The sequence below is a fragment of the Myripristis murdjan genome, chromosome 6, assembly GCF_902150065.1.
Source record: "Myripristis murdjan chromosome 6, fMyrMur1.1, whole genome shotgun sequence".
In the NCBI taxonomy this organism is placed as follows: domain Eukaryota; kingdom Metazoa; phylum Chordata; class Actinopteri; order Holocentriformes; family Holocentridae; genus Myripristis; species Myripristis murdjan.
The window spans coordinates 32813567-32841412 of NC_043985.1; the positions used below are offsets into that span (position 1 = coordinate 32813567).

The following is a 27846-nucleotide window of genomic DNA, read 5'->3' on the forward strand; positions in this document are numbered from 1 at the left end:
CTGACAACCAGAGCAGAGTTTTTAAAAGTTCCCCGGTGCTGACGGTCATAATGATTTGATTAATTTTACATCAGCAGCTACCTTGTTAAATTATACCGTTAAATAAATAAATACATTTCTCACTGCACTGCACCTTTAAGCGCTGTCAGCTCGAGTGCAGCAGTTATGAATTATTATGTAAATGACCGACTTGATGAATTATGGAGATGATGAGGCTATAAGGCTATTAAATCACTGTAGCAAAGCTGAAGAGTGGTAACCAAATGCTGAATTTGAAGAGGGCAGCTTCATCCACTTCATGAGAGTTCAGCTGGAAAACTGAGAATATAAGCTGAGGGCAGCATGGACAGGTTTCTCCTCACAGCGAGACAAAGTTTGCAGCTTGAAATTCAGAAAACTCCAGGGCCACATTTGGTTTTCTTCATCTGGGAGAGCATGAAATGATTCCTCTAAAGTTTAGAGGAATCATTTCTCTAAACTCTTCCTTTTGTTAAAGGAAGAGTTTAGAGTCTAAACTCTTCCTTTAACAAAAATGCACCGTGAAAAATAAAGGTGAATCATATTACAAAACCTATGGCATTATGTTGTATGTATTAATGTTGAGGGTTTTGTAATATGATTCACCTTTTTGTAAAAATGCTGAAAACATGGAAACTGTGATGACTGTACTCATCACACCTGTAAACACCTCGTTTTGTTGTTATGTTATATTCACTGTTAGAAGACAATATTTTTTAGGAAGAAGCCTCTGAGTCTCTGTGTCATCACATCAAAAGTTAGAGGCCTTCACTTTACATTCACAGTCTCAAAGGTTAAAGCAGGACGACGGCAGGTTCAGCTTGAATGAGACCTGCTCGGGCTGAAAATTAAATGTCAAAATATGACTTTTTAAACAAAATTTCTCAACCCCTGGCCTGCCTTCACAGTAATTTTTCATGAATATCAACATCATATAAATGTTCTTCCAGCTGAGTCAGACAACAGGACAGACATCATGTGGCCGGCATGTAGATTTTGTTGTCTTGTTCATGTCCAAGAAACACTCAGCCATGTTTTTATCTTCAACAGGTGAGACCGCTCTAATTGTGTTTTTACAGGTCGAGCCAAAAAAAAAAAATCAACTCAGACAGCTTCAGCTCATCTACAACCAAACAGAACATGATGATTCAGAATTAGTTATTATTATTACCTTTGCTACTTTTAAATCCAGGCCTAAAACCTTTATGTTGAGTTGTGGTGTTCCTCAGGGTTCGATTTTAGGTCCCACACTTTTTAATCTTTACATGCTTGGGAACGTCGTCAGGAGGCATGGCATACATTTTCAATAGTGTGTTGTTTATTTGTTTTTATTGTTGTGCTCTGTGAAGGACTTTGTGTTTCATCTGTTTGCATGAAAGGTGCAATATAAATAAAGTCTGATTGATGGATTGATTGATTGATATTCTCTACTGTTTTCTCTTAAATTGATGTAAATTGTTGATCACTGATCACTTTAAGCTGTGGGTTATTTAATATGTTTAATTAGACAGAGGTTTTGTTTGCATTTTGACTTTATATTTCCTGTGCACTTTTTACTTTCTTATTTTTCCCTTTGATTTCTTTTTTCCTTCCTTTCTTTCTTTTTCTTTCTCTCTATGCGTTTAAATGACCTTTCATGCCTCATGTGAAGCACGTTGAGTTGCCGTTGTGTATGAAATGTGCTATACAAACAATGCCTTCACCTTTTTCACTTTTTGTTTTAGTTGAACGAGACTCAATAAACGCATAATATAGAAATTTAACTGAAATATATCAAACAATAAAATACCTGTTTGTGGTGGCACTGGATGGAGCCAGGACTTTGAAAACAGCCAATCACTTGACTTCTGTATTAAATGTGATTATGGAAGAAATTAATCACCAAAAATGATCAGTAACAGAGATTATAGAAATGTTAGAAGAACAAGGCCAGCTGCTTCAGAAAGACACTTACAGTTTTATGACATCAACACTTGACATCTAAAGAGCTTGTTCTCCATTGATCTCATCAGTAAGAATCTACAGGGCAAATTTCCATGGCAGAGTGGATAGGAAATCTATTTTATCCCCCCTTTTTTTGGCTGACCTAATTCCTCCATGCTCTAAATAAATATCCCAGCCTCATGAGCGGCCTGGCAGGTACAGCGTCAGCCTGGTCGGGGCCTCGGCGTTGGTCTGGTGGCTCCGGCTGCAGAGGAGAACAGGAGTTAAAAGCTCCACCGTGGCTTCAGTAATGGGGTCACAGCTCAGAGCCTCATCAGTGTTGGAGTTAATTAGCTGCAGCCCTGAACACACAGACAGCGTGACTGAGACGGGGTCACACCGCACATCTCTATTTATTTTTAATGATTGCTCATTTGTATTGGAGAATGGAGCGTGGTGGAGGGTGCACAGAGTGTACCTTCCACTTTTTCTGGAAAATTAGAATATCAGCATAATAGCCACTGAACTATACAGGAGAGTACAGCCACCTCCACCATGTACATTATCTCTGTAGCTGTGGATGGAGCCCATGTCTTTGTTTGGTATGCCTACATGTCTCCTAATCTTCTGTCAAATATTTAAGAGATCCCACTGATCAATATTCATTTCCCTCTCAAGTGTTTTGTACTCAGTTTGGTTAAAGGAATTCAGATTTTCTCTGTTTATATACATGAGTGATCAAAGATGATCAAAGATTTCATGAGAACATTAAATTTTTATTTTATTTGATCAGTTAAATTTAAACATTATTTGCATTTTGCCAGGCAGGTTCCAGGAAATGCATCACAACTGAACTTCATCCTGATTGGATCCCCAGCTAAAAATTTATTGAAAAAAAAAAAAAACATCTGTCCAATCAGGCCACTTTTTGCAGCAGGTCGACCTCATTTGAATTAGATGAGCTGCTCAGATCAGCCAATCAGAATCCAGGATTGTGGAAAATGCTGATCAGCAATGATGCAGGAGAATCCACCTGCAGGAAGGTGAGCAGGCGCTTTTCTGACTTTTCTCTAACTGGTGTTTTGTTTTTACTCTGCTTTCTTGGTGGACAGAGGGGCAATGGGAGAAAACCATGGAAAATTTGATTCTGTTTCTTTTGTTCCTTCATATTGTCAGTGTGTGTCGGTGTTAGAATCAAGTGTCCAAATACCACAATGAGAGCTGACAGTGATGGATGTTTAGTCAGCACAGTGACAGAGGAAGCTGTTCCTGTTTAAATGCACATTGTCCTTCCTGCTGCTGTTCTCTTGTGTTCTTGTCATTTGTCTGAACCGGCCTGAGCTTCTCTGTTGACCCGTCACAGCTCCCAGAGGAAACAGCACTGTTGGTTAACCTGCTGCATCGCTGCAGAGGGACACGGGGGGGTTCTGCTGCAGGCTGGAGGAATTTTAATACCGGCGTAACCTTTACCGCCCGGGTGCTGACCGAGCGCCGCCGAGCTTCAAGTCCATCAGCTGCTGTGGGAGTGAGTGGCCTGCTGCACACTAGCCTCACCTCAGTCCACATGTCTGCTCGTCTGTTTGCAGCGTCAGCCGAACCCCGAACCTGCAGGCCCACAACTCTGCAGGTTTAATACACAATGCTGTTTTTTATCTGCTCAGCCTCACCAGAGCAACTTCTGGCTGCGTTCAGACAGCCAGCAGGAAGTGACCAGCCCAGATCTGATTTTCTCAGATGTGGTTTGGATCAGAAATCATATTCAGTGTGGTTTTTTTTGCTGTCCAGATTTTCTAAAATCAAGACAATCTGCATATGACAGAAAATGGATTTGGCCTGGCAGTGTGAACAAGGCCTTTCGTTTGTGCTGCTAAATCAGGTTCGTATCTGATGCGCCGCTGTGAGAATGCTCAGATCAGGATTCATGTGATGAGGAGACCGCTCCTTGCCATGTGCACGGCGTCACCCATCAGACAGGAATCATGAATCTGTCATGCTGGAGGCTTAAAGTCACTGGATTTTGAAGAAAATTATCGTACAAGACAAAACAAAGAGAACCTATAGCTGTGATGTGTAATTTCACAAGAAAAAACTTGAGATACATCAGTTTGACTCACACACTCTGGCCAGTTCTATCATCAGCCAACAGGCAGCAGAAAACATGTAATTTGCTCGGAGCCGTGGCTGCAGGAGACCGACATCTCTCAGTCTTGTGGACGTTTACCCATCATGCAACAGCAAGGCTGGGATTAGACTCTCCAACACTGTGACTGCTGCAAAAGAAAAACTGATCCTGAAGCAGCAGTTTGGAAATGAAGGTCATTTCTGCATTATTTCTGTGAGACGGTGAAACGGTAATTATCGTACATCTGGCAGCGTCACCCTCAGAACCATAACACCGTGACAGCTTGCTGTCTGCGCTCAGTGGGCGGAGTCAGACTGGAGCGGTCGCTCTGCGGCTGCCGTTAGTAACTTTCGTCTCAGAGGTCAGAGGTCAGAGCCCGACTCCTGACTGAGACAGATGGAACAATTTAAAGAAGAAGAAGAAGAAGCTGAATTTCTGGTCTTAAAAAAGTTTTTTTTTAACCATAATATTATTATTTCCTTTTCAAACATACAGGTTATGTTTATTGTAGTTCTAGTAGATAATACTAAGACTTTACTATGTTCATTTTAATGTCACGGTGACACACTGCTAACTGAAACTTGGCTCTATGAAAAAAGACAAAAAATAAAACCACCAATCACATCAAAAAGCCGTTTGTCTCAAGTCTGAAGGGATGGAACTGTTTCCATTTTATTTCCATTTTATTGTAAGTCTCTTAATTGATTTTTACCCATTTTCCACAAACGGCTCTGTGATGTGATTGGTTGTTTGTCAGTAAAAATCCTGATGGAGGCCACGTTGGTTTCTGAAGCCATTCCTGTCTTCTTCCTCTTTTCTTCAGAAAGCTGTCAAAACAATAGAGGCCTGCAATACACTACACTATACAGTGGTGTATGCATTTATTTATTTATGTATTATTATTATCATTATCATTTATTATTTTATTTTACTTTACGTTTTATTGTCTTGATGCTTCATCTGTCTGTAAGCGATGTTATCTTCTTTGTTCATGACTTGAAAGAAAGATTTTCAAAAATAAATAAATAAAAAAACAAAAACCTTGACTCTTTTTTTCCTTTATTTGATTAAATTCGGGTCAAGTACATTAAGTACACATGTGACATACATTACAAAAGATTCTGTAAATATTCTTCATCATAATATAAAAATAAAAATAAAACTAATTGCGTCAGGCGGCGGGCTTGGAAAAACTCCAAGTCTTTAGTAGGAACTTTTCTCTGTGTACTGCCCACGCTCATTAATGTTTTTTAAGAGTTTCATGACCTGAGCTTTATGAAGCAGATTATTTGCGGCTGTTTTTGGAGAACAAGAACAACCTGCTGCTTTAAGAGACAGACCCCCGGAACCTTTGCGCTCGGCGTTTCCATCGTGTTTGCGGCAGGATTATGGTGACGCACCTTCCGGCTGCAGTTGTCAACATGTGAAAGATGGCGGCGCCTGATCAGGAGCGAGCCCTGATCGGTTTGTGTGACGGAGAGATCGATAAGAAGAAATACCAGACGTCGTTTCTGACCAACAAGGTGGGCGGGCGGCCGGACCCGCTGCCGGCCGTGTCCCGGCGGCGGCCCCGCTGCTCGGCCTGCGGCGCGGCGCTGGGCCTCGTGGTGCAGGTCTACTGCCCCCTGGCGGCCTCTCCCTACCACAGGACCCTGCATGTGTTCGCCTGTCCCGGGACGTCCTGCAGCGGTCGGCCGCAGGGCTGGGCCGTCCTCCGCTCCCAGAGCCTGGACACCGGGGACACAGCAGCGGCGGTGCGGGCGGAGGGCCGGTCCGGGGCCGCGGGGCCCCCCGAGGCCCCCGAACCTTCTATGGCCACCACAGACTGGTGTGACGGAGCTGATGACTGGGGCATGGAGGATGAGGAGCGAGGAGGAGGAGGAGGTTTGAAGTAGGGCTGCTTTACGAATCATTATTTCATTGTCAATTCATCTTTTAATTGGGGCCAAATTATAAGGACAAAATTTCATACTTCAGTATTTAAACTAAACATGTCGTTAGCAATTCAGTATATGACTGTGGGTTCACATTTATTTAAAATTTTGAGTATAAAAACAGTGAAAATTAAGTATAAAAAAAAACAGCATAACCCCAACTGGATGTAGACAATGTCTAGTTTTGTTTTTTGTTTTTTTTTTTTTTTAATTTGAATTTATTTAGCCAGTCATGTTTTTTCCAGATAACTTCTATGTTATTTACTTCCCAGCTGGTTACATCAGAGGTTTCAGAAACTCCTCAATGTAAATTCCTGTTAGTAACTGATTCAGATGTTGATGTGAACGCCGTTTACTTTTCTGAGGATGACACTTGAGGAAAATACCATAAAACTTAAACGCTGCAGCATAAAGGACAGGGATAGGATGATGCACGTACTTCACAATGCCAATTGATATGATATACAGTTTTTTGTTGTTGTTGTTGTTGTTTGATACAGCTGTGATAGCTTGATGAAAAAAGTTCCATGACAACAGCTGTTGAGAACTGCGGAGAACTGATTGTTTTTTGTTTGTTTGTTTGTTTGGATTTTTTTTTTTTAAGCCAAAAAAAAAAAAAAAATTCTAGCTATTATGGAATTGACCTGCTAGAATGTAGAGTTAAAAAACATATCATTACAAAATGCAAATAATGTAATTTTGATGGAGAGCTTGTGAAACTGCGATACATGAACCCTCTCATTCGACTGCTGCAGGGAAATGAAATGCAGCCGATGTCACAATTCATTTTTATCTCTGACCATATGCATTGTCACTGCCATATGTTGAATTTCTAAGTGTCTTCACTTCACTAACAGTCACTTAATCAGTTAGAGAAAGTGCAAAAATGATGATATTTAGGAACCGTAATGGATGGTTCTCTCTCTTTTTTAGCCACATATTCAGCATTTGGTGGAAAAAACTAAAATTGAAATTAGTTTTTTTTCCTCTCGTTGCTGCAGCCTGTATGTCGGTGCTGGACGGTGGTGATGTTATATCCATGCATGCGTCTTCACAGTGCCTGCCAGATTTTAAAGCCCTAAGTCATCACTGCTCCTTACACGTTCAGGCTGGATGGTTTATTCTTCAGCTTTGTCATATTTTTATTTCCACTCTTAGTTTGCTTCCATCTTACTCACGAAGCTGCATCCTTCAGAGCAGAACAGGAAGTTTTTGTCTTTGCTCCCAGGACATATTCCTGCTGTCCGTCCTTAAAGATCCCATGAAATGGACTCATGTTTTCCTGATTTTCTGTATTTCTACAATTCTATTTGAAAGGTTAGGTGGATGAGAGAGGATGTTTAAAGGTTTGTGAAGGTTTTATTGGTTGAAATTTTAATTCACACCCACTGCAGAATGATGTCGCTGTTTAAGATGCTCAGTTTTACAGGAGGTCAGCTGAGGTCGTTTCCTGGGGACTTTATCCTGCAAAATGACCTGAATCTCAGGGAGCTGCTCTTTTTAGAGACATTTAAAGTAATCCTTAATGACTTAATAACATCTGGCTGCAGATGTTTTGGCTGATTCATGACGTTTCTCTATGATCCATGAAGTCGATGTCTTGTCATGATGGTTGATGAATATTTTTGCTTTTTTATGATTCTGTGAATTATTTCCCATTTTTATTGTAACTTGTATGTGTGTTGCAGCCTGTCTTGGCCTGGCAGGAAACTCTTGTAAAAGAGATTTTTAATCTCAATTACCCTTTGCTGGTTAAATAAATATATGTCATATTTATGATAAATATAAATATGAATGGAGACAGTCTTTAGCATTTTCACTTGATGAATGATTAAAACAGCTGATTATCTCAATTGTAATGAGTGGATTTTCTGATGATTTCAGCGGTGGTGTGAAGGATGAAGGCCGCTCTGAGGAGGAGGCAGAAGCTCCGTCTGTCAACGAGCCGGACGTCAGCAGCCGCCTGCAGGAGCTGCGACTGGGAGAGGACGAGGACGAGGACAAGGACGCCCCCGTCTTCCACCCGTTCTACATCAGCGTTGTGGAGGAGTCAGACCTGGGCGGGCAGGACGACCTGGAGCACGCTCAGCAGCTGCTGAGGGAGTACGAGAACAGAGAGGGCGTGGCGGTGGGCGAGCTGCAGGGTGGCGAGGGCGGTGGCGGCAGCGGCGGGGGGGAGGAGAAGTATGAGAAGGGCGAGGCCAGGCACGGAGACGCCGTCTTCTCCAGGTTCATGAAGAGGATCTCGCTGTGTCCCGAGCAGATCCTGCGCTACTGCTGGGACGGGACGCCGCTCTTCGTGTCGGAGCCGCCCTCCAACATGGCTCAGATGGTCCCGGCCTGCGGCTCCTGTGGAGGCCGCAGGACCTTCGAGCTGCAGCTGATGCCGGCGCTGGTCAGCCTGATGCGCAGGACAGACTCGGGCTCCGAGGCGGAGCTGGACTTTGGGACGGTGCTGGTTTACACCTGCAGGAGCAGCTGCTGGGCGGCCGGCTCGGCCTCGCCCCTGGAGGAGTTCGTCTTCATCCAGAGCGACCCGGACCAGCAGTTCTTTAAGTGACTGAGGACTTCAGCGGAGTCTGAGCTTCACGTGAAGCAGGACAGGACAGGTCGCTGTTACAAACACACACAAAAATGGATGTACACATAAGAGCTAAATCCAACTTTTGTAAACAGATGCTGGTGATGCACCTCAAATTTCTGGATCCATTTTATTTCCATCACAGAAATGCCCGTTCATCACATGAAACTGCAGTGGAAGTTGGTCAGAATATGAAATACTTGAAGACATTTTTAGTCTGTTTTTTGCAGCTTTCTAATCCGGTGCTCTGGTGACAGACGTGTGAAATGTAACATTACAACAGAATAAATGACTGGGGAGATGCAGAGTTTTCATTACATTTACAACTTTGGCTCCAGTGCCTTCAATTTGATGTTGGTTTGAAAATACGTTTCCTTGTTGAATGGAGGCTCAGTTCATTGTGCAACAGGAATCTATTTTCAATCTCACAGACTTTGTCCTTTGCTGAACAGACTCAGAGTACACTCAGTTGATTTCAGTTTAAAAAAAAAAAACAAAACAAAAAAGAGAACATTGTAGTAGTCATGAGAGTCCAGCACACTGAAGCTCTTTAAAATGTCATAACTGATAAACGTAAAAAGACATAATGGTTATTCTCAGTCTGCACGCTTTTATGTTAAACAATGTTCTTTTCATCACAACAAAACACATTTTCTTTGAATTTATTTTACTTAAATCTCAACCTTATGATACAGTAAATATAGCTCAGTGTCTGAAGCTTCAGCTTGAACAGCACTATTGTTCAGCGAGGAAAATGGAAACTGCAGAGCGTAAACGCAAGCTAGAAAATGTAAAATGACAAGCTAGAGCACTTTGTTTGTACTGGACTGGGTCCAGAGTATCAAAAATAGACTTCTCAATTAATCAGCCAATAAATAACATCAACATTTCCTTATTTCTGCACGTCAGCCTCTGTGAAGACATTACTTGTTGGTTAGGACAGATAATGCACCGTTCACCTATTGCTTGGCTTTACAGTTAACTTGCACGTTTTCTTGTCAGATTCTACAGTTCCTCCAATTCTGTCACGAAAGGTCAGGAAATCTTTGGTGTGTCAGTGAGGTACGAGTCCGCTTTGCTCTGAAACGACCTTTCAGTTTGACTGAACGTCCTGAGATAGATAGAAAGTTAAGAACCTGACAGGATAACCACAGAGAAGGACCTGTCCGAGGCTGCAGGTGGGGTTGGAGGCACTTGTACATCGCCTTAGAAGATTCTGTGCAACAGCAGTCGTAAGATTTTCACAAAAAGCATAGAAGAAGCACCGCGGTGGGTCGAGTCCTGAAGAAGGCCGTGGAAGCTACTGCAGGCCTCCACAGAACGGTAAGGCAGCGTCACTGGAGCCCTGCTCCCAGTCATACTGGTACTGCTCGTACTGGTCAAACTGGCTGAGCTGGGCGCCGCCGCTCAGGCCACTGATGTCTCTGTCGATGATCTCATTCACTGCAACAGAACGAAAAGCAGAACAAACTGTTATTTTATCTACAGGCAACTTGTTAATGAAACACACCAAACACCAGTTCCTCTTTAAAATGAGTCAGAAATGATGGTTGGTGACTTGTAGTCTAACTTAGCTTTTACAAACTTAGCAGTCATGGTGCCATGGTGGGAAAAAACAAAAACAAATGACTAACGGACTGCGATTTTCTAACCTACTGACCACTCAAAGCACTTTACAATGTTTGCCTCAATTCACACACTGATGGCAGCGGCTACCACGCAAGGTGCCAAGCTGTCCATCAGGAGCAGTGAGGGGTTCAGTATCTTGCTCAAAGACACTTCACACACTGGAGGAGCCAGGGATTGAACCAGGAACCCTCTGATTTACAGATGAGCGCTCTACCTTCTGAGCCACGCTGAACATTTCTCATTTGTTTGTCACCTTTAAAACTACAATCCAGGTTGATCCAGATTTTTCCCCCTAAATCAAAGAGCTGGAATAACATGAAATGCATGAAGCAATGGAGATAATACAGTCCAAAATCAGGAAAAATGCTTTCTGCAGCAAGTATTAATGTAATTCCCTGCACAGCCAAAAGAGGGCGAACTTATTGTAAATTGACGCTTTAAACACCGTATATCCTGTACCACAGATCAGTTTGATACAGCGTCCTGTTTTTACAGATTTGTGTGTCAGAAGCAGTGAACTGGTGTCTCTGCAGGCCTGCTGACAGGTGCAGCACCTGATTCATGAAGCAGACGTCCCGTTGAGGCTGGGCGGCTCCATGCATGGGACAAGTAGGCAGAACCAACAGGCAGGAAGAGTCTGAAGTCATTTTTTTAAAAGCTGCTCTCTGCTGGAGTGACTGCATCTATTTGCAGAGCAACAAATGTCTGCATCTCTCTCGATCTGCTCGGACTATTCATAGCTCCGCTCTGAAACCTGAACCTGCAACAGAGAAACTGTCAAACCCCCGCTGCCGCTGTGCTGCCCCGTGACAAATCAATACAACTAAGCCAGTGACAAATAACAAGAAAACCAAATAATAAATCACTATTAAACAAATCAAACAGGTCAGCTCGGATCGGCACGTCATTATAAAAAACCTGGGAAACAAACCGCAGGAGAGCTAATTCAATTATTACTGCAATGACTGAAAAATTATCACTCATACCTGCCTTAAATTCATGTTTCACTACTTTTCAAGATTTAATAATTAATAAAAATATAAGATTTTCTGAACATACAGGCTGCTTTCTGCTCTTAGTAGTAGGAGTGCTAACATTATTAGCAGCAATAGCAGTAATAGTGGCTGCAGCAGCAGTAATACTAGTTTGAGTAGCAGTAGTAGTGGTATTTGTAGCAGTAGTAGTAGTAACAGTAGTATTTGGGATACAGGGAGTAGTAAAAACAGCAGTAGTTTTAGCAGTAGTAGGCTAGTAGTAGTGGTATTTGTAGTAGTAGTAGTAAAAAAGAAAAGCCTCATATCACTCAGGAAATTGTTCAAAGTGATAAAAAGCAGCTGATAAAAGACCAAAAAGAGTTTATTATTCATTTATTAAGAATTACACAGATTCCAGAGTCGAGGGGCTGTAATGGCAAACGCTCAGTCAGCCTGATTTATGCACTGCATCTCGGCTCTCTCTCTCCCCAGCACACACTCACACACACTCACACACACTCACACACACACACACACACACACACATCCATACGGTGACTTGCACATGGCTTCAGCCCTGCACCTCGACCATGCAAGGCCTCGTATGTACTGAATACAATTTTAAAATAAATTCTGAAGTTCACTGGTATCCAGCGCAGAGAGGCCAACAAGGAGAAATATGTGAAAAGCCTCTCATTTTTGTCAGTAGCCTAGCAGTGGACAGTTGCACAGTTTGAAGCTGTGCAATGGAATGGCAGCAATCGAGACATGGTGATTTGAAAGATAAGTAAAACATAAAAAAAAAATCTAATTTTAGAAATAATAAAAAGTTGATAAAAAAAACATGACTGAACCAGCTTTCTGGCACGCATCAAGCAAAATTAAAGGAATTAAGGGACCAAGAGATAACTGGATCTGGCCTGAGGACTGAACCCTGAGGCACACCACATGTAATTAATGACTCAGGAAATATTGCCGTCAATGAAAATTGAACATTTTCTGTGTCCTAAGAGAAAAGAACCGGCCCAGAGCAGACCCAGAGATACCAGCCAATGTCCTCATCCGTCTGTTAGGACGGCATTATTCAGTCCGCTGTGTCTCTCAGGCTGGCTGCTTCATGCCGAGGCCGCTGTGTTTCTGCTCCCAGCAGCAGCAGCAGGTTCAGGGTCAAAGTCAAGCTGAAGGGCGAAGTTCAGAGGCCTGAGCACAGCTGCTGCCGCCCTGATCGCCTCAGCCCGCCCCAGCCCGCCCCAGCCCGCCTCAGCCCGAGCCCATCTGCACGGTTCACATGGCAGCCAGCAACCAGCAGGCACGGCTATAATTAACCCAGATCTGAGAGAAACACAATATTCACCGACACAAGCCCCAACACATAAATAACTAAGATCATAGAGAGATACCATGTACACACACACACACACACACATAGCCAAGGCAGCAGTCATGCACTGTGTGTGTGTGTGTTTGGCCCATCACTGCACTGTAAAGACAAACAGGCTGATTCACAGTGAGTTGAGATGTTTTCCTGAGCAGAGAGCCGAGGCAGCGTCTCCTCTGCTCTGCACCGACACGTCTTCATCTTCCCCCAGCAGGACCCGAGGAGAACAGGAAGGTGTTTCTTACCTGACAAACCTGAGGCTTCCACAGCTGTGAGCGACACTAAACTCCCCGGGGAGCCTGAGACTCACCACACCACCACAGCAGGAAACTATCCAACAGTTTACAGAACAGTTTCACCACATTACTGGCTGACCCACACGTTTAAAACAGAACAGGGTTAATGTGGTTAGCTGTAGAACTGTTGAACTTAGCAGACACAGAGGATGTTTTTCTAGCCAAATGACTGGAAAACCACTGGTGGTCATTTCTCCACACTAATAATACCACTGGAACTGTTACTAGTGTTGCTATCATTACCACTACTGCCAGTACTATTACTATTACAGCTACTACAACTACATCAAACAAACTTAACCTCTTCAGCGAGTTCTCATCACAAACACCTGCTGAGCTTTGTTCAAAACTTGATTTTAAATTCTAGCACAGATCCCGAGGTTTCCAGAGATCCCAAACATGAGCTGCTGAGTGCCAGGGAAATGAGTCTAAAATGATGCACAAGACATGCAGATCTTTTCTATCTGATGTGATTCTGCAGCCATAAAACAACGACATGTTGGCTCTGAATATTTCCCTCAGTATCAGAGTGATGGAGCTTCAACATGGAGGAGACTCCCTGTTGAAGAGATGTGGGGGTTTTTTTTTAACTTTGAAGCGACTTAAGGGGAAATTTCAGAGAAAATCAAGATAAAATCAATTATTTAGTTTGTTTTATTTTATTATATATATTATTTTATTTATTTTATATTTTTAGTTTTAGTTTTTTGCAATTTTAATTAAGAAAATAATGGTAGTTTAAAGGTAGTTTTAAAATACCAAACCAACCATATACCACACCATAGAAAGGGATCGGCTGTTTTAACTTCTTGAACTCTTGTTTTCCCCTGAAATTTCCCCTTAAGTAGCGTCAAACAAAAGAATAAAGAACAGTTTTCTTCTTAGTGTTATTATGATATTATTTGTTGTTTTTTTTAGGCGACACAGCTTCCTACCATCGTCCAGGGTGATCTCCTGCAGGCCCACACACTCCAGGCTCGACTTCTCCCCCGGCTCCTGCTTGATGTTGAGCCCTCCCCGCGTGCCGGTGAGCAGGGCGGCCTTCTGTGGGTCAGCACCGGGCAGGACGGCTCTCCTGGAGCCCAGAGAGGGGGCCTGCTCCCCCCCGGGCCCGGCAGAGGAGCTCTGAGGAGGCACAGCGGAGGTTTGCTGAGGGTCGGGGACGTGAGGCGGGACGGAGGAGGTCAGGGGGGCGGGAGGCGCGTACACGTCAGGCTTGCGTGCAACCGGCTGGAAGCTGAGCCTGTGCTCTCCGGGTTGTCGGTTCGAGTCCAGCAGGGAGTCGAGGGGATCGGGCGAGGGGAGGTGCTGGTGGAGGAGGTGAGGCGGACCACAATGCACCGGGAGTTCACAGGAGTCGTAATACGCCGTGTCGGGACAGGAGAGCGGCTGGCTGGGGGCCGGGCGGAACACAGGTGGATTATGGGGGATGAAGTCCACCTCCCAGCGCTCCTGCTTGACCAGAGGAGCAGCGGGAGCGGAGGAGGCGAGGAGGAGGCGTCTGGCCGCCGGCAGGTAGGTAAAGCTCTGCGTCAGACTTCTCCTCCTCTTGCCGTTGGTGACATAGAACTGGACCTGGACGGGACACGAGGTCGCCTTGTGGTACGGAGGAATCTCCACGACGACGCTGGCCTGCAGGGAAACACACACACACACACACACACACACACACACACACACACACGGAGGAGGTATGCTGATGAAGGCAAACAGCAGGAAGGTGTGTGATGTGTCAATATAATCTCCATCTGGAAATTAAATCTATTTGATAAGTTTCATTGTTTTTTACAACTAGACACACACTAACATGTCTGCTACGCTGTGATTCAAAATATAATATTTTGTTAAAAAAATAAATATCTCACCTGACCATCCTGACTTCTTAAACACATATATTATGATCATCATTATTAATATGTGTTTATATGTTATGTATGTACATATGTATGTATTGTATGTTTACAGTTGAACTTTATATATTAATAAATAAATATTTTCCATATCATGTCTAGTATTGAATTGTCGTTGTTGCTACTTACCTCGCTGCTCTTCTCTGGAACAACTTTGACATCCACCTCCCACAGTGACCGTCCATCTGAGGCAAACAAAACATGTTGGTTATAATAATAAATATATATTATTATAATAATATTCTCTGTAATATCAGTGAGGGAGTCAATCAGGAGAGAAACTGGACACAGTGCTGTCTTATCCTCTGCTGTTAAAACTCTGCATTTGTAATTATAAATAACATTTTTCATTCATAAAAAGAGGTACTTAAGGAATTAAATTAAAGATGCATCCTGTCTAATTTAATCTCTTACCGGGCCCTTTCTCCATGAAGATGACCTTGGACTGGGTGGAGATGTTGGGTCCTCTGATGATCATCTCCTGCCCTCCGTCTGCCGAGCAGCTGGCCGGGCTGAAGCTCTCCACCTGAGGAAGCTCCTGCGCCGAGCGCTGGGCTGCAACACCACACAGCAGGTTCTTGTTATTACCGTTGTGTACATTTAATCCTCATTTCACCAGATTATGTCCCATCCAGATCTATAGTGTCTCTTCCAGCAGCAGCAACCGGAAAACATTAACACATGTATAGAAAGTAAGAATAAACACTGAACCTGACCTGAAGTAGCTGCTGTAAAAACTGAGCAGGCATCCAGTTTTATTTTAGTGGTTTTGCGCAACCTGTTGGCAGACCCTGTCAGTGATTATTTCCATTGCTGATTAGAATCAGAATCAGAATCAGAATGACTTTATTGTCCCCAGGGGAAATTTGTCGTGGACTCCAGTGCTTCAGCTGCGAGTACAGTACATCACACTCAATACAACATTTAAAATACAAAAAAGAAAAAAAAACTACATGACATAAACACGAGTCCGTGCCTGACTTCACACTAAGTCATATATTGCATCGCCCCACTTAAGTGTAAAAAGTGCATGAGTCCTTAGCACTGCAAAAGCACTTGTTGAGCTGAATTACATGAAAATAAATTACAATTATAAACATGGTAAACCATGACGGCGTAAGAGATAAGTTAAAAGTAACAATCAAAATTGCCCACCATTAATCTGTCAGTTATTTTTTATGTTAATCAATTACTCATTTGGTCTATAAAGTGTGAAAAATAAAGAAAAGATGTGGTGATGTCTTCAAATTGCTCTGACCAGCAACTAAAAAAACTAAAAGTATGAGTTGTATAGAGACATGAACAGAAACAAAGAAGTCAATCTTACATTTTACTTGATTAATTATTATTGATTACCTCTCTGTTGACTGACAGACTAATTGTTTCAGCACTAAAATATAAATTTAGCATGATGCCACCTGGAAGCCCTTTGCTGGGTTCTTGTAAAGTTACTGATCTGGAAAAGAGTCTTAGTCTTTTTGACGTCACTGTGAGTCGCTGAGGACAGGAACCTAAAGTGTTGAAGTGTTAAAGTGTTAAAAGTTTTAGTGCAGCGGGAGACTCACAGCACTCCACGGGGATGGACGTGGTCTGCAGCCACACCGTCCTGCCGCCGGGCTGCGGCACGTTCACCCGGAAGACGAGCCGCACCCTCGTGTTCTTCCGCCCGATGTCGGTTTCTCCTCTCTTGAGCTCGATGTCGGCGTTCCTCAGCTTCAGGATGCCTGCGCAGTCGAGGCTGTGGAGAAAAAACAGAGAGAGGCCTGAAGTGCTTGTGTAAAAATACGAGAAAAGAAAGAAAAAAGAATAGAAGATAGTAGAATGATAGAAGATTAACATCTTCCCATAGACAAACAGTGTAATATATCAATCAATTCTACACTAAATATGGAATCAATCAAATTGCACCGTATCAGAGGTGTGTGACAATGACATGCAGTTTACATTTTTTAATTAAAGGACAAGACTAATCCCAAATTAAATGCCTTAAAAATCAATCTTACTGCAGAAATGCCAAAAAAAAAAAATCTTACCAAAAAGACGTGGAAGAGTTCTTACATCCTTGACTTAACTTGCTGACTTAATTTATACTTTAATGAAAATAAACTCCTAAATAAATGCATTTCAAACGTTCCTTCAGTAAAAGTACAGCAGAATTTTATTCTCGGTAAAAAATAGTATTTCATTATGAAGACTGGTTCCTCTCAGAGAGTTAAATTCTTGCTGCATGAAGTGTTTTAATGTTGTAGCTCTGACTGCTGCACATCCTGTTGGCTGGTTTTCACTCTGACATGCGGCTCATCTGATGTTTCTGCAGAGGAATCAGATAAATGTCGAGCAGGAAAAGCAGAGAGACTGAGCCGTTCCACCAGAGAGCGGTTCTGACGCGACGTACCTGGCGGACATGTTGTTTTCTGGAAGCAGAGGAATCTCCAGGACCTTGTAGTTACCCACAATCCTCTCCTGGCAGGCAGTGGTGACCGTCTTCCCCGTCACTCGGTGAACCTGGTAGAAGGAGTGCGGTCGGACGTAGCGGTCGTCCGCCGTGCCGATGAACACCAGCAGGCTGACCTGTTGATCGCTGTATCCAGTCAGCTGCACACAAAATTCAACAATTACTGTCTGATTCATTAAAAAAAAAAATTTATATATATATATACATTTACACTGATTGGCCACATGGGGGAGCTATAACTGAATGCCACGTCACAAACAGCTGTCATCTGATTTTAATCAAAGGTGGAGAACAATGCATTTTGGCAATTTACATTAATGACACTGACTGGCCTGATGGGGGAGCTGTTAAATCTGTGATTAAAAGTCAAAATTTTAAATTCTGATGAAACATGGAGGGATGGTGAAGCCTGTCACTGAGAGCTGCCTGCATGCATTACGGTGGACGGCAGGTTGGCGTGTTCCAGAAATGCAAAAAATCAGATTTGCATTTTATTTGTTTGGAGGCCCTGTAACTGTCCAACCTGTTAATTTGAATTTATAGACCTCTACAGCAAAATAAAAATAAATAAATAAATAAATAAATAAAAATTCTGATGTTCCATCACTCTCTCTGGTGTATTAACATTTTAACATTTTGAAAAAAAAAAAAAAAAAAAAAAAAAAAAAAAAAGTCCTCGACCAATGCTTGAGGACAAAACATCACCATCTTCATCATTTTATTTAATTTAAAACCTCGGGAAACACATTTTCATTGGTGCCGAGGTGCATAAAATACATGCAAACGCAACTAAAAAGCAGTAATAATAAAAAAAGAATGCATGGCAAAAAAAAAACTTCAAGTGTAAAAGTGAAGTAAAAGTGTAGAACTTGACAAAGAGATAAATTAGTAAATGAAAAAATAAGACAATGACCTCATGGTGTGAAACTTAAAAAAAAATCAAATAAAGCTTGTGCCTTGGCTGTGTTTGCTCGGCACCGGCGGGCCTCTGGGTCTGCACAGTAAAGATGGTGGGCTTTTCTCAGCCGCAGGAACACAGCTCAGACCAGAATAGCCCTGCTGGTGTAAGTTACATATGGGGCCTCGATGGAGCTTCACTGGTCTGAGCCTGCCTCCGCTCTCTGATCCCGCATCAGTAAAACACAGCTGTAACACACCGGCGGGGCCGCTCAGCCAAAAATACCAGAGATGTTGACAGACTGAATCGGTGCGGCTGCCAGAGCGATGCGTTCTGGGAAACACTGAGATCTGACATGAAGAAGATTCCCTCTGCCGCGCTCAACCGGGATCACTCTCGATCTGATTTTTGAAAAACAAAACAAAACAGGCGCTACTTAAAGGAAAAGTTCGTATTTTGGAGCCTAGGCGCTATTTAACCAAACTCCAAAATAGAGAACTCGTCTTTCAGGTTTGCAATTACCGTTATAGTCCAGTCATTTTATGAAAAAACCTAGGACAAATTTCAAGAGAAGCAAACTCAACTGATTTTGTATCCTCAGTTTGTCCTGAGTGAGGGGGAAAAAGTCCCAAGAAATCCCATTGGTGGAAAGTTTTGAAAATCACCTATTTATGACCACATATTACCAAAAAACACTGTTTTTAACACACAGGGGAAAGGAGTTCAACATTTTACTTTCAGATATCACTATAAAAATTCACCAGTTGATTACACACACAAAGACAGGAAAAAAAGCCAATTACAAGTTCTTTGAATTATTCTGTTTACACATGCATATCACACATTATCTGATTTGATATGCACTAATAAGGAATATAAGGAATAAATGCCAGAACAGATATTTAAACAATGAATTAAAAGGTTACTATATATATAGTAACCTTTTAATTCACTGTTATATAGTAACCTTTTAATTCAAGGTTACTTTATATATAGTAACCTTTTAATTCAGAATAATTCAAAGAACTGGTAATTGACTTTTTTTCTTGTCTTTGTGTGTGTAATCATCTTGTGAATTTTTATAGTGATATCTGAAAGTAAAATGTTGAACCCCTTTCCCCTGTGTGTTAAAAACAGTGTTTTTTGGTAATATGTGGTCATAAATAGGTGATTTTCAAAACTTTCCACCAATGGGATTTCTTGGGACTTTTTTCCTTCACTCAGGACAAACTGAGGATACAAAATCAGTTGAGTTTGCTTCTCTTGCAATTTGTCCTAGGTTGACCCCAATTTTGGCCTAAAATTACTGGACTATTAACCCTGACCCTAACCCTGACCCTACAACGTGTTTCACACAAAGAGCCACAAACCAGCCAAATGCCTTCATGAAATGTGATGACTGCATCCAGTTTTTTTTTTTTTTTTTTTTTTTTTTTCAGTTTTTGGATTTGCTACATCCCCATTTCACTTCTGCGCGTGTGGACTGTCAGTTCCTGTGTTACGTTTAAGTGAATGTCTTCGTCAACCCTGAGATTAACAGCCTCTCTTTTTCAGAAGAAAGCGAGCAAGAAAGCAGCATAAAGTCAAACTCTCATGAACGTTAAGTGCCAAATCAGAAAATGCAGAAAAATGTGATTGGCTCTTTCTCCCAGTTATGCTCTGCGTGAAAGAGCCGCTGTTGTTTCTAAGGCATCGTGGTGTGTGAACATAAAAGCACATGTATTTCTTATATTTCTGCATTCTGCCTGTGGACGCATGAGCCACTAGGAAGTTTTCCTTCCTTCATGCTAACAGATCAAAGCATCAGTAATTTTGCTTCCACTCTCTCAAGATGGTTTGGAGATTTCTCACCATGAATTTATTACGTAGAAGTCAGAAAATAAGGCACATTTGTATTTAAAGGTGTCTTAAAGCAGGTGCACAGGAGGAAAACCATGATCCTGCACACTGGGCTTACTGGACTGAAACGCTGCAAGTGATGCCAGTGTGCAGGATTTCTGTCACCATGCCATCAAAATGAATTTACTGACATCTGGCATGCTGCAGGATGTGGCGCTGAGCTGTCACACACACACACACACACACACACACATACACACACAGGTTTGTGAAGCTGCTTCCACCGGCTCCATGTTGTCTCCACCATCAGTGGAAATCAACACAAACGCGTGGGAGGAGAGTGGACCAATCACAGCTCTCGCACCGCTTCCACGTGCGGTTACATTTTCGGAGAGCTGCGTGTAACTGGGGCAGCGGGAGCCCCAGAAAAGCCTCCCGCGTGACGCCAGCATCACCTCTGACACGCAGGTATGAACCCGAGGAGTCACCTTGACGACGGGGTGTCCTCCTGCCGCCGCCTTCACCGAGCCTCGGCTGCCCTCCGTCTCGTAGTGAGCCCTGTGGTGGGTCTTCGGCTGGACCTCCACCTTCAGCTCCCACTGCTCGTACTGACTGGGCAGCGGCCAGTCCAGAGGAGGGGGGGACGACGGCCTGTGGGGGGGCACGAGCCATATATTGATGTCATGATAAGCCAATTAGAATCTCTGCAATTCAGTTCCTTAGGTATAAGAATATAATTAGAATTTATATGATAATAATGACAATATTAATGATATTTGCACTCCAGTCATGGTAATCTCTCCCTGCGTGCAGACAGACAATATCGAGATATCATATCAGACATTATCACTATCCAGATATTTGTGCAAAATGTCACACATGTTCATACATAGATAACAATATGTATTGTTTAACACTAATTTATGTAATGGGTCACTGTGTAATTCATTTATCGTAGTGCTGAACAATAAGTCAGTTAATTAATTAGCTGATTAGCAGAAAATTAATTGATTCGAATTTTGATAATGGATTAATTGTTTTAATCACTTAAGAGGAAGAAATGCCAAAAACACTGTCTGATTACAGCTTCACTCAGATCATTAAGATGCTGAGATTATCTTCCTTTTCTCTGATCATATTACAAAATTAATACTTTGGGGATTTTATTTGGCTGCTGGTCCGACTAAGGAAGACATTTGAAGACAAAATCACCTTTGGCTCTAGATTAAATGATTTAACAAAACCAACAGATTAATCAAAAAATAGCTGTAGCTTTTATTAACTGTATTATAAAAATAGAAGCGTTTAAATATTTGAGAATGTGTTTCAGTGATAAAAACTACAAACTGTACAGTCTACCTGAACAGAGGTGGGTTGCCAGGTTTGGGCTTGTTCCAGCTGAAGTGGGAGGGCACAGGGAGGAAGAGCTCGGCCAGGCCTCCCTGTGCGCCTCCCTGCTCCTCAGCGGAGTCCAGGAGGGGGATGACGGCTTGGAGCTCCTCCAGGACGGAGTCTCCCTGGCCGGCCACGAGGCCCAGCTGGCTCCCCGTCGTCCTCCTGGTCTTGGACGGGACGTCCAGCTCCTGGCAGCCGAAGCCGAGCAGGGAGCCCAGGGTGCCGCCGGGGCTTCCCACCCAGGTCTCGTCAGTCACGCTGCCCCGGGGCGAGGTGCCCGGCGTGGGGCTGGGCGAGCGGTGCGGGGAGGGGGAGCGGGCCGGGACGTCGGCGCTGGAGTGGCGTCTCTTCACGCCGGGGGAGGTCGGTCTGGATGAGGGCCTGCAGGGAGGGCCAGGGAGAAATACGATTATGCAAATGTTGATTACAATCTGGCAGGAAAAACACTTCGACCTGATGAAGAGCCTAAGAGTTGAAACATTGCAAAAATAAATACTGTTGAAATTTAGTGTGCAGGCAATGACTTCCTTTTCATTTTCCTGTGATTGTGTTCTGCACCTGTGCCCAAACTGGTTGGATGTGCACACCAACTTGTTATTTCTAAAAGGAAAAATCCACCCTCTGATCCTCCAGCTGTCAGATCTGCATCAATCTGTAATTTACTGTTTGTGACTGCCTACGTTTGCTTGCCTGGCTCCAGACCTTTGAGTCAGGCCACTCCAATGACTTGACTGATTCTGGTCTGGCATCATAACATGAAACAGCATCTTCTCGGTTGAAAAGTAATTATCCAATCAGCGCCACAGGTGGGAATTAAGCTGCTACGCATCATAGTCGAAGGCACTGTAGGCTACGCATCAGTGTCGACTTAAAATTATGTCAGGCTCAGGTGGACACGTTGGTCTCTTTAGGGAAACCCCCCCTCCTGTATGGATATCAGTGACAGCAGAGGCAGGTTAGAGTGTGTGAAATCAGACAATACATTTACCAGAATGCCTTTCAACAACCTCCAGGGAAGAGGTATTAACTCGCTGTGCTCAGCTGTGGGTTTGGTGTGTTTGCAGAGAGACAGTGGTGGCGTGCCAGAGCAAGACGGAAAGAAATTCATGTTTGTTGAATGACGGAGCAAAACGGCGACTCCAGAAAGAGCCTCCTCTTGGATTGTGGGGCACTGACACCAAAATCTGGCATTTACTGTTTATTTTTTAGATCGCTGAAATGCTGCATGTGACCTCCCCTTTCCTTTAAAAAGGTCCTTTTGATGAAATTAAATAACAAAAGTGAGAATGGTTAGAGAGGAAAAGTTCAAGCCTTAAAACAGTGGTTGTATTTTCACAAAAAAGTATATTCACAGTAATACAGATCAACCTGAGTGCATATCCTATCTCACATTTGCAGCTGTTGCATGCATTTGTATAGTGACTTGCACAAAACTTATGTGTGATCTCAAATTTACAACACGGAAGACAAATATTTTCTGTGGGTGTCACCTCACAGTCAATATATTCACACCCATGCTGCAAGTTGTCACACGTTTTACTCCAGAGGCTCTTGAGTGTGAGGTCTTGAGGCCGGCCCCGCTCTGCACAGCACGAGAGCAGCTGCAGCCCACTGAAAACATTTAGGATCACTCATCTGTCCTCCTCCCTGAAGTGCGACCACACTTTCAATCCGCCGCTTGGATCTTCGGGAACAAGCTGACCCCGCGTTGTACACTCTCACTATGTGGCATCACAACCACACCGTCTTTGCAATAGACAGTATACAAGACTGTCCCACTGTGTTCTTTTTAAAGTCTTCCTAACTCACCCGCAGGTCTTTTTATACAAAGCTACAACCATCAGCTGATAAGGCACCTCACCATCTAACATTCTGGTGACGCTTCTGATGAAGGCGGAAGATTCACGCCGAAACTGTCAAGGTAAAACATTTTGTTTTCTAAAATTGTCCGTAAAAAGAAAAACGTTACGCTACAACCATTAGTCAGCTACGCTACGTCGCTCTGTATGCTTCCAGATCTTTGCCCAGCAGAGGGCACTCAATGACACCACATACCGAACTTCGCTTATTTCTTGGTGTGTGTGTGTGTGTGTGTGTGTGTGTGTGTGTTTACCAGCCGGTCTGTACAACCAGCACACCAGCTGCTGTTTATTCATGCCAGGGACATTGAACGATTTGTGAATTTTGCTCTCTGCTGGTCAAAGTACATAAACAACGTAACAAAAGGAGATGAGTTATGACCCTCTAGGGTTTCCATACAGCCCTACCTGGAGGTGGGCCGGGGGTTCAGCCAGTTCTCCTCAGTGATGCTGGTGCGCGGGGAAGGGCAGGGTGATTGGCGTGGCGACTGGCGAGGTGACTGCCGTGGCGACTGGTGGGGCGACAGGCCCTGGCTGAAGGCCAGAGGATGCTGGTACTGCTGCTGCCAGATCTCCACACCGAAGGCCCCGCCCCCGCAGCCGGGCGAGTGCAGGGGGGAAGTGAGAGGGGAGCCTAGAGTGAAGCGGGCGGCGGCCTCGTTCAGCTCCCCCTCCACATCATCGTAGATGTGGGAGAAAGACTCGCAGGAGGAGCGGTCGGACAGCCAGCTCCTGGACGACACGCTGCTGCAGGGGCTGGTGCTCAGCGCCGCGTCCCGGTAGCAGGCGTCCAGCGGCAGGTACAGCTGGTCCCGGGACCAGGACGCCTCAGGAAACCCCCCCTCCGCCCCAGCCACAACATCTTGGCTGCTGCCCGCCTCCACATGGCTGTGAGAGGCGATGGAGGTGATCTGGATGCTGGGGCAGTCGAACGCTCTGGGGTTCCCCAGAGAGCCGTACTGGGGCCCCATGGCTTGGTAGCCTACATGCTGGTAGTTATTTGTGGCGGAGAGACAGGGATGGTGACTGTGTGGCTCCTGGCCAACAGGCTGGCTGACCAGGGCCAGGGTGGAGGTGGAGGTGGGAGGCGTCCTGACATCAGGATCCGGACCTGGAGGGGAGAAGAAATGAGCCGATAAGCAAATTACGAGGGCTGATCGTTTGCAATGCAAACAATCTGGTGCTTCAGCCTCAGTGCTGCTAATCCTCCTCTATCACTAGGATACACACGGTGATGACATCAAACCGACCCAGCACAACATCTCATCTGAGCACTCGCCTGACAGCATTTGCATTGAAGTCCATGATTTTTACTATTATGTTTTTCTCTTTGTTTGTTTGCTTGTTTTACTTTTTTTCTTGTCTTTGGTCTTGTGCTGTCTCCTGATTAAACTGATTGGAATTTATTTATATTATTTATTTATACCATTAACACACACACACTGTTATTGGTAGGCTATTAGTAGGCTATTATTACTAATACTAGCATTACTAGAGGCAGTATTACTGGCAACAGTGTCTGTACTGGACTGATCACAGTGACAGATTACCTGCAACAGCTCAGTGAGTTCATTCACTCTGCTCTAAACACACCCCAGCACAAACCTGCTATTAATACTCCAGTGCACGTGCACACATGCACACATACACACACACAGACACACACACACACACTTGCCATGCATGCAAAAGGCGTCAAAGGGCTGACTGTGATGTGGTTCATCGCCCCCGGCCTTTACTTGTTTGCAAAATCCATGAATGTAATGAATATAAACAAATGTAATGTGCGTGTGTGTGTGTGTGTGTGTGTGTGTGTGTGTGTGTAGGTAGGATGGAGGGGGGCGGCCTGTTGCCAGCTGGGTGACAGTGTGCGGTTAGAAAACCAGGAAGTAAAACCTGCTGGCAGACAGGCTTGGCGGCACACTGCCTTTCAATGTGAAGCCTGAGTCTAATCATCTGCTTTGCAAGACCCAAAATATCTATCTATCTGTGTATCTATCTATCTATCTATCCATCTATCTATCTATCTGCCCATCTATCTGTCTATCTAAAAAGGATCATGCATAACATCACCTGCAGATTTCAGTTTATCCGTTCCCCTCTCCTTCTGGCCCCTCAGTTTCTCTCTGAGAGCTCTGACTGTAAACTGATGCAGGCATGCAAATCAGACGGGGAGGCAGTTCACCCACCACTGACTCTGACACTGAAATTCCCCTACGGCCGATCAATAAAGGTACATCTTATCGCACAATACCAGGAACAAAAGATACCTGACACTGTCAAGAAAGCATTAGTTAACAGTGTTTCTCTATGAACACACGCCATCTTCACAGGAGTTTGACACCACGATGCTTCCAAACATTACCACAATATGCCTGCACTAACTTATACTCTGTTTCCTGGTGGTAAATAATAAGTGCACATTGACTTTAAGGTGGGTTACTTCATTTTTCTCTCCTGTGGTGGTACTGAGGATTCCCACTGAGACCTGTAGCTTCTGAAACCAGCGTAAAATAAGAGATTAAATCAGTTTGCATTGAGCCTCCACATAAATAATAATGACTGAAGTCTGGCAGGAAAGCATGAAACGGGATCACAATTAGGCAACACCAACTAACAACAACTTGTCCTACATTAACCAATATTAACCGGTGCTAATAAATACTGGTCGATACTGATCAGTTCTGATCAATTCTCTACAAACTGCCTCTGTGTGTTTTCTGTGGGTTCCCGAGAAGCTGATTTATCCGCATACATTCACCTAAATAACATTTGAAAGTTCACTTGAAATTAATTTAAGTTGCATGTGTCAAATCCACCAAAAAGTATAATACACTTCCGGTGATGATTTTCAAAATAAAATTCTTAGGCTTTAACTTACTGCATGTCGCACCAAGACGCCAAAGTGGAACCATAACACGTATTTAATTTGTTTGTTTGTTTGTTTTTTGTTTATAATATCTATAATATCTATCTTTGTTTATAATATCTATATAGGCATTTATGCATGCGTGGCGTTAATACAAGAGATGCTAAATTGTGATCTCTTAAAGAAAACAAACATCAACACACAAAACTTAATTGGATTTTTAGAGAAATAAATGATGCGCCTTAAAACAGTCTATTATCATACAACATAGATAAATTTATTTGACAAAGGAGCCAAAATGATGAGCCAAATGTTTTATGGTTTTCTGTCTCTATGTTAGAAATAAAAATGACATTACAGCATGGCATTATTATTGTTATTATTAGCCTAGTGTCACAACACTATTACTGTAAAAATAAAAAATAAAAATAAAACGTATATGTACTTCTGTTTCAATAATATCACGCTAAAGTACGCACTGGTTTTACTACTGCATTCATGCTCTAGTTCAATAACTATCATTTTGTGTTAATTAGATTTCCATTTACTACTACAGCGACTCAGTTTCTCTACAGACATCAGTCTTATTTTCATATTTTCGTAACTTCAGTCTGAAGTTTTGACTGGTCGCCTTAACTACGATACCCACGTCATGACAGTAGCTTTATTCTGAAAAGCCAGGTGCCTGCGCTTCCTGTTGCCTGGCCTTAGCACGTGTAGCTTGACGCGGCTAGCTAAGCGCCGCTAACACGACTCGTACCTGCCGTCTGTCTCCCGTCTTCTTCAAAAATGAGTCTGAAGTCCAGTTCCTCTGCCCAGTTTGCTGCGGACATTGGACTGCAGAGACCAAAATGTCCTCGGTGCGTGTCGTGAAGCCGACCTGTCTGTCTGCAGTCCGTCCTGTCTGTCGCTCCTCAGTCCCCAAAGACAAAACTCCAGTCTGTCTCAACAAGTCGACTCCGCGGCCAAACTTCTCACACACATCGACAGAAAATGACTAAATGTGTCTATTAAATTAACAACAAAAGCCCCATAATCCGTGTTGTGTTGTTGTTGTTGTTATTGTTGTTGTTGTTGTTGTTGCTCGGTGTTTCTGTTCAGCTGCAGCGACTTTTACTGGAACTTCCAGGTTGATCCTCATGCCGCCTTCACGGTCCCCTCGTAAAGCCGCTCCACTTCCCCCTTTTTTTTTTTTTTTTTTTTTTTTAAATTCGTTGCGTTCAAGCGCCCTTGGTGGGAAGTATCAACATCAGACGTGCCCTGCGTTCCAAATCGCATACTTATACTTTTTACTTTTAGTATGTACTGCAGCTGCCCTTACAAAGTATGTGGTTTAGTATGTATTGGGACATACTAATTATTTTTTTCCCTACTAAATAGTATGGTAGTATGAGTATTGGAACGCAGGGTCAGAAACACTTTAATAATATCCGAGGGGGGGGGGGGGGGGGGGGGGGGGGGAATTTGGTCAGCTGTGGTTGCTCACATTATCAAGAGAAGAGGCAAATTATAACAAATAGAAAAAAAGAAATGAGAAATATAGAAATATTATGTGCCTTAGAAATGTGTAAAGAATCAGAGGAACCATTCATCTGTTTTGTATCGTCTTTTCTCATGAAATTCGGTTTGTGCTTGAATGTTTCACGGAGGGAAAAATACTGTGAAACGTTGCAAATGCACAATTACAAATAAAGTTAAAAACTGAATTAAAATATAAACATACAGTATTTACATGGGATGCCACACAGTGTGTAATAATAAAATAC

General features: G+C 43.3%; 2 protein-coding genes across 2 annotated transcripts; one reads left to right on the top strand and one right to left on the bottom strand.

Annotated features, from left to right (window-relative positions):
* Nucleotides 1-5411: 5411 nt before the first annotated feature.
* On the top strand, nt 5412-8904 carry pdcd2l (programmed cell death 2-like). Its single transcript, XM_030053064.1, has 2 exons — nt 5412-5954; nt 7882-8904. The coding sequence occupies exons 1-2, from the start codon at nt 5494-5496 to the stop codon at nt 8555-8557; spliced, it is 1137 nt and encodes a 378-aa protein (XP_029908924.1). The 5' UTR covers nt 5412-5493; the 3' UTR covers nt 8558-8904.
* Nucleotides 8690-27230, bottom strand: LOC115360264 (nuclear factor of activated T-cells, cytoplasmic 3-like). Its single transcript, XM_030053057.1, has 10 exons — nt 26841-27230; nt 23620-24322; nt 21317-21733; nt 20446-20608; nt 17161-17360; nt 16331-16503; nt 15180-15320; nt 14895-14950; nt 13791-14487; nt 8690-10021 (listed from the first exon to the last, which is right to left on the bottom strand). Exons 1-10 carry the CDS (start codon nt 26911-26913, stop codon nt 9879-9881), a joined length of 2766 nt encoding a protein of 921 aa, XP_029908917.1. The 5' UTR covers nt 26914-27230; the 3' UTR covers nt 8690-9878.
* Between the last annotated feature and the right edge of the window lie 616 nt (nt 27231-27846).

Excerpts from the sequence above, each read along its gene's own strand:
- LOC115360264 (XM_030053057.1), bottom strand. The coding sequence starts at position 26,913 with ATGTCCGCAGCAAACTGGGCAGAGGAACTGGACTTCAGACTCATTTTT. Across the intron at positions 15,321-16,330 it reads GTCCATCCCCGTGGAGTGCT|CCCAGCGCTCGGCGCAGGAG; the intron begins GTGAGTCTCCCG and ends GTGGTGTTGCAG. Across the intron at positions 14,488-14,894 it reads TTCCAGAGAAGAGCAGCGAG|GCCAGCGTCGTCGTGGAGAT; the intron begins GTAAGTAGCAAC and ends GTTTCCCTGCAG.
- pdcd2l (XM_030053064.1), top strand. The coding sequence starts at position 5,494 with ATGGCGGCGCCTGATCAGGAGCGAGCCCTGATCGGTTTGTGTGACGGA. Across the intron at positions 5,955-7,881 it reads GGAGGAGGAGGAGGTTTGAA|CGGTGGTGTGAAGGATGAAG; the intron begins GTAGGGCTGCTT and ends TGATGATTTCAG.